Raw genomic sequence first — 7041 nt, 5'->3', positions numbered from 1 at the left:
AAATATATAGTATATATTTCTAAATTTTAATAAAATTATATAATACATTTTTTAAATAATTCATATCTTTTAAGACAACTTTTAATAAAATAAAAAAGCGCTTTTATATATTAATGATTGAGTGGTTAAAGTGCTTAACCTATATATTTATATATAATTCAGAATCTAGTTAAATTTTATTAGAAATTCTAATAAAATCTAGAAGTAGATATTAAAAATTTAATTGGGTTTGAATTTTATAAAATACATTTTGAATCTGATTGATTTTCGTATTTAAATAAAATATCGATTAGATAATATTTAATTTGAACTTAACTAATTATTGTAAATTAAATTAAAAATATAATAAAATATATATGTAATTGCCTTTGTTCAAAAGTAGTGTGAACTCAAGGGCTAGAAATGAATAGAGAGCTCCCTCCAACTTCTTTGAAAATTTCTTTGGGAAATAATGATATCATAATTAAATAAACATTTGATGAGAAAATGTAAAGTGCTCCATTACAATTACCAAGGATCATCAACTTCAGACTACTTTTAATAAGCTCTCTCTCTCTCTCTCTCTCTCTCTCTCTCTCTCTCTCTCTCTCTCTCTCCCTCTCTCCCCCTCTCTCTCCCTCTCTCCCTCTCTCTCTCTCTCTCTCTCTCTCCCTCTCTAAGTCTTTTTTCTCTCTTGAGTCTTGAGTTCACAACATACAAAATCAAATAGATTTCATATGTGTGTACATATATGTGTGTGTATTTACGTAGGAATATAATATGTTGATATGAAGGACATGCTTTTTTCCTACTCTTTTCCCCTTTTGTTGCTTTCTGTCTTTCTTGTCTCCTTGTCTTTCTTTAGCTCTCCTTTTCTTTCTTTCTTTTCCTTTTCCTTTTCTCTTTTCCCTTTCTTTTTCCCTCTGATTTTCTCAGCTGGGGTACCTGATTCTCCTCACCAGCTCCTCTTCAGATTTTTATATATTTTTTTATATATTATATAATCATGTCAAAATGAGTAGTACACCCTCAAAAAGAAGCTTAATTAATAACAAGAAGGGGCAACATATATATATATATATATAAAATATAATATAATATAATATGATCAATGTGGCCTGCCTAGAGTGAACTCCAAATTAGGCTTCTTGGGGCTTGTCCCTGCAGATTGGCTCGATGAGCTTACATCTGATGATGATAATCTCTCGTAATTTATGCATTTTGCATCCTGCTCAAATTCAAAATTAATGAAATTAAGAAATAAACATAATTAATTCATTCTTTTTTGAATTAACAAAGCAATAAATTAGTTCTTGAAAAAAAGAAAAATAACAATAAATCAATTTGAATTATTTTTTTTGATGGAAAAATTAATTGATTAATCTTATTGATGTGGGAATAATCGAAGGACATATATATATTTGATTCAGAGAACAAGAGAATATATATCACAAGAAAAGAAACATTACTTTGAGTATAAGTAGTACTACTACACTTTTGAAAGTGATCTCCTACAGTTTTCTCCAATAATATCATGTATCTTCCTATGTACACACACATATATATATATATATATATTAATCAATCTATTATTTTGCTTAATTAATTAATCTTATTATAAATTATCATGAAATTACCAAGCTTTAAATTAATTAACATAAAGCTGATGTTTTTTTTTAAAAGGATTACAAAGTTAACCCTTTAACTTTCCTTCGTAGATTGATTGATAATTTTACCCCTCGTCTTGAGAATGTCTAAATCAAGCAAGCTTTTCAAAGGCTTTTATTTATTTTTATTTTTATTTTTATTTTTTTTTGCCTTAGACTCAACTATGTATCTTTTCTAAGAGCTTTAAATAAACATTCTTGGCAAGTCTACCTTCATTAATATGTCTGTTAGCTAGGGTTTAACCAAAGACATTATTACTCAAAGGTACTCTCTTCTTTTAGATATATTTTCTTTTATAAAAGAAGTAGCTGATAAGTTTTCCCAAAAAAACAAATTAAAAACTAAAATTCATTTTGAGAAATTAAAATTACATTTTTACAATAATAATAATAATAATAATAATGAAAGAAAAAAGAAGTTGTACCTCAATGGATGGCATGTTTGGAGTGGAATCCTTTGGTTTTGCATGCAACCAAGCTTCCCTGCTACAAAGACCAACACAAAAGAGAGAGAATATTTGTATCAGTGGAAGCCATGCATGCAGAAGAAAAAGTAAACTGAGAAAAAAAAAAAGGACAGTTTTTCCAAATTATAAAAAAGAAAGAAAGAAAGAAAGCAATCTTTTACTGTCTTATTTATGCTTATGAAATAAAGTAGCTAGGAAGGTATCCCCCACATTCCCATGTGATTACCCATTACCCATTGCAACACATTCATAAACAATAAAACAAAATTCAAAGGCTTAACTAAACTTTGCTTTATATTAATATAATTACCAAAAATTTCCACTAATAATATAATGCTGGGTCTATGCATACACTCATACTCATATATAACTTTAGCCCAAATATTCTTTTACCCTGCATTATTTGGTCAATTTGTATAAAACCATTAATTTTTTTGAAGAGTAAATTTACACCCATTTCTAAATATTAACATGGTAAACAAATTAAAATAGAAAACCCATAAAACAAACCATAGGATTAACTAAATCAGAAGAAGATCAAACTACATATAGAAAAAGAGAGGGGAAAGAGAGGGTTGTATAATATATTTAGCTTTGAGAGTAAGTAATGTAAGGGAATAGGTCCCACAAAATCCAAAGGAAAGAGATATATATGTCTCTCCCATTTTTTAAGGAGGATATGTTGGGGATTCCCTTATTGTCTTGGAATGGTATGGGAGAGAGTAGAGAGTTTCTTTTTTAACTTCTCCCTTTTCACCCACTTCATTCAAACACACATATCTTATTATTACACCATCATGGCTTCCACTTCCCTCTCTCTCTCCCATGCTTCTTCTTCTCCACTCAAACACAAAGATAAACCACTCAATCTCTCTCTCTCTCTCTCTTTTTGTGATTTCTTGCATGCAAACTATTCATATATGTATATATATATATGTCTTATATATACCTGCCCATGCATGTGTAATGTCCTGTTGGTGGGAAGAGAGATACTTTAGTATACATTTTGTGTATGCATATTGAGATGCGCATATGTAGAGAATCTCCCCAAATTTACATATCCATTCTCATTAAGGAACAAACTTCAATGACACAAAAGGAGCAACGCAAACTAAAAGCATGTAACATAGATATACATATATATATATATATAGGACCACATATATTTTTCGTTATTTTTAATATGTTATGAACTTACAAAGGGGATTCAAATCCTATTAAGAATTCTCATGTACAGCCTCCTAGTTACCTTCCCAAATCGAACCATGATTTTGGCTTGTTTATCTCATACTTAAATGCAGTATACATTGAGTTATAATTTCCTGGGTTAATTTGCAACAAAATAGATTCAAAGGAAAATGTAGGAATTTATGTACGAATCTACATACTTAAATGCAGTATACATTGAGTTATAATTTCCTGGGTTAATTTGCAACAAAATAGATTCAAAGGAAAATGTAGGAATTCTTCAACAAGATTAGTTTTTGAAGAAATTTTAAGATTTACAGCGTTTCTAGTAGAATCGTCAAACTATCACAACCATAACATGTGTAATTTTCTTCAGAGTTATAATCTTATTTTCCGAGCTAAGAAACATATGAAAATTAAGAATTGAAGTAGGGAAATAATTAATTAATCACCTGGAAGAATTGCTCCAGAGAGCATGGTAATCTTTATCTTGATGACCACCTTGTCTTGCTTGAATGTCAAAAACCAAATCGTCCGAGTTATCTCCGGACGATCCATTTTCATATGCATCCGATTGACCTGTTTAATTAATTAAAACATAACATTCAGAAATACTAAAGGTGTAATTAAATGCCAAAATTAATTAATAAAAACCCCAAAAAGATAATTCATATTTGAATTATATATAAACCTGAAGAAGCGGCTGCCCTATCAGTAGTCTTCACTGTTCGATACATCTACAAAAGGATCAAAGAATTAACAACCCCATTATAATACTCATCTATAATTTACGACATTTTAGATTTATATAGTTCACTGATTTAACATAAAGCTTTATGTATATATACAAAGACAAACATATAAGGACATTCATAAGAAGCAAAAGAACATATAAAGAAAAGAAGGAAAGGAACAAAAGGAGACCAATGTGGTGAAGTCTAATGAATGCCAAACACAATGTGTGATACAGTAGTGCAAGTACGTACAACTGTTAAAAAAAAGATATAAAGAAGGTAGGGATATAACCGCAGACAGAAGCATTTATGGTCATATCTACATATGTGTATGTTTACATGTATGTACATGCATGAACGTATATGTGCATATATAAATATATATACACATATGTATATATGTAAAATATAACCATGGTTAAGAAAGCATGGTCTAGGAAAACTCATCTGGAGAAGATATCATTGAGAAATGATAGTGTTTTGTACTTGCTCGTTTTCTCTCTTTCTTCTATATATATATAGATACATACATCCATATTATAATATATATTTCCATGAATGGTTTTGTTAGGAGAGAAAAAAAATAATGGACTCAGTGAAAAACTTGTCTTGGCTTGGCCATGACTCTTTTTCATTTTTGAATTCCTTGGGGTTTGTCTTACTTGTTTTCTGAAATCGATAATATTATTTACTCTTTCTCTGTCTGTCTGTCTATCTCTCTCTCTCTCTCTCTTTCTCTGAGGCAGTAATAGTAGTATTGATTTTTTTCTTTTACTTGGGCAGGTTCATTCTTCCAAGCAAAAAGCTGTTTATTAGGTTACAGAACCATCAGATCTAAGTAGGAAAAAGAAGTGCTAAGGATTTGAGAGACCCTCTGCATTGAGAAGGTTCTTGGAATTTGTAATAATCAATTTTAATTAATTAATTAAAATCCTTCGTGTAATGCAGTATATAATTATATATATAAAGCTTGGGTATAGATCGTTAATATAATTATCGAGTCTACAAATTCAGCTCGCAAAACATGATTAACTAACAGGAGAGTAAAAAACCCATCAAAATTAAAATTTCGAAATCTTTGATTCACAAGACAAGGACTTTAACAGAAACCCAGTTGAGAAATTGTTAGAGAATGCATGAGAAAATTTAATTAAGGTTACCTGCAAATGAGATTTAACATGAGCCAAGGTGAGATCTTTCACATCCATTAGCTCAAGAACTGACTTGGGTGTTGCTCCTAATCAGTTTTCAGAAAAAAAAAATTATATCAAGTCAAATATGTTATTTTAGATTTTGAGAGGAATTCCCAAGAGGACTAATGTTATAATAAAAAAACAAAAGAAAAGGGTCTGAAAAGGCAAGAGAATGAAAAGGAAATTAAGGGAGGAAAAGAAAGAAAGCATACTTTCATGGCCACCCAATAACTCAACAGCATGAACAAAGCGAGCATGGAGAGTAGTAGTCCACCGCATCCTTGGAGCTCTCATGCTGCGCTTTGTAGGGAACCTTGACACGAATCTAGACCTCATTAACCCTTGCGATGTACTCTGATGCTGATAAGTGGTGCTAGTCCCGGCCAAAGAAGAAGGAGAAGAATCAAGAGAGTGTTGAGGAAATGAGAAAGGAGGAGGATGAGGTGGAGAGTTCTGGTAGACAGGGATCCCTCTGATGGGCCTCAAGAAACCCAGCTCTTGGCTCAGCCCTTGTGGGTGCTGATGTTGGTGGAAGAGTTGGTGAGTCTGGAGACGGTTTTGGTGCAGAGAGTGGAAGAAATTATTGCCATGGCAATTGGTGCCGCTCTGAGGAAATTGGAGATGGAAATGAGAAGAGTTGGAGTCTGAAATAACCCTTGGATTCGACAAGGAGAGATCGAAGCATGAGTTGTCTGGTTTTGCCATTGAAGAGATGGAGCTTCTTGACTCCAAAGCTCTCTTCCAAAACCCCAAATCCATGTCCTCTTCCGTACTACTTCTCCGAGGCCATGTGGATGAGGGTTTGGTGTTGGGAGGACTAATTTGCAGAGACAAGTCTGGTTGTGCAGGGAAGAGCTCCATGTTAATTATTAGCAATCAAAGGAATTATCACAGCTTCCTTTTTCTCCCAAACTCTCCTCCAACTTCCTCTCTTGCTTCTTTGTCTATCTGCCTTTCTGGCTACTGCGTTAACAGTGAAGTTATATATCTTGAGAGAGAGAGAGAGAGAGAGAGAGAGAGAGAAAATAGTTTTTGATGATTAGGGGAAAAGGGTTTTGAAGTATTAGAGGTGAGATTTGTGGGTTGTTGATGAATTTTGAGAAGAGGGAGTAGTTGCAGAGATTGGAGAGATTGAGAGAGAGATAGAGAAAGAGAGAGAAAAATAAAGAGAGAAAAGAAGTGACAAGGAATGAAGTGAATGGTTGTTTCTTTTGTGTGAAGTATATGTGAGAAAATGACACTTGAGAGGAAATAGGGAGAGCTCAAGAAGAGAAGAGAGATGTAAGTGTGTTTTCCTTTGTGGACGTGGGGTTAAGGTACTTACTATAGGTGAGAAAAAGGAGAAGAATACCCAAAAATAAAGACATACAAAATAATATATTAACCATGGGAGTATCCCAACTAGTCAACAAATTTCCTTCCTTTTGCTCCAATGCACCCAAAGATTTTATAACCCACAAGAATCAATTTTATTGTTCTCAAAGATTAGTAACATATATCTCCTTTTTAATTTATCTAGTACACTTTTGCTTCATAGTGGTTTGAGTTTTTTTTTTTTTTTTTTTATAATAAAATTATATATAAGTATAAATTTTTTTTAATAAATATGCATTACATCGATTAAATTTTATTATATAATATAATTGATTATTTTATAAATTCTAAATTGTTTGAACAAAAACTAAAAGAAAGGGGGAGAAGGTGAAGTGAAAACATACAAAGTTAGGAGAGAATTGACGGATTCCTTTTTACCAGTACTATATATATATATATATATATATATATATACATACATATAATTATATATGGGCTT

At 31.6% G+C, this 7041-nt stretch overlaps 1 protein-coding gene across 2 annotated transcripts; it reads right to left on the bottom strand.

The window, feature by feature from the left end:
• Positions 1–801: 801 nt before the first annotated feature.
• On the bottom strand, positions 802–6534 carry KAN2 (Homeodomain-like superfamily protein). 2 transcript variants are annotated; one of them, XM_022031500.2, is made up of 6 exons: positions 5441–6534; positions 5196–5272; positions 3993–4038; positions 3754–3880; positions 2072–2132; positions 802–1207 (listed from the first exon to the last, which is right to left on the bottom strand). In XM_022031500.2, the coding sequence occupies exons 1-6, from the start codon at positions 6087–6089 to the stop codon at positions 1088–1090; spliced, it is 1080 nt and encodes a 359-aa protein (XP_021887192.1). In that variant the 5' UTR covers positions 6090–6534; the 3' UTR covers positions 802–1087. The 2 variants fall into 2 exon arrangements, with proteins under 2 accessions (XP_021887192.1, XP_021887193.1); XM_022031501.2 differs by having other exon boundaries at positions 2072–2129.
• Between the last annotated feature and the right edge of the window lie 507 nt (positions 6535–7041).

The sequence above is a fragment of the Carica papaya genome, chromosome 3 (genome assembly GCF_054855325.1).
Source record: "Carica papaya isolate Zhongbai chromosome 3, ASM5485532v1, whole genome shotgun sequence".
In the NCBI taxonomy this organism is placed as follows: domain Eukaryota; kingdom Viridiplantae; phylum Streptophyta; class Magnoliopsida; order Brassicales; family Caricaceae; genus Carica; species Carica papaya.
Note: the sequence above shows the minus strand (reverse complement) of the source record. Positions and strands in the feature narration are given on the sequence as shown.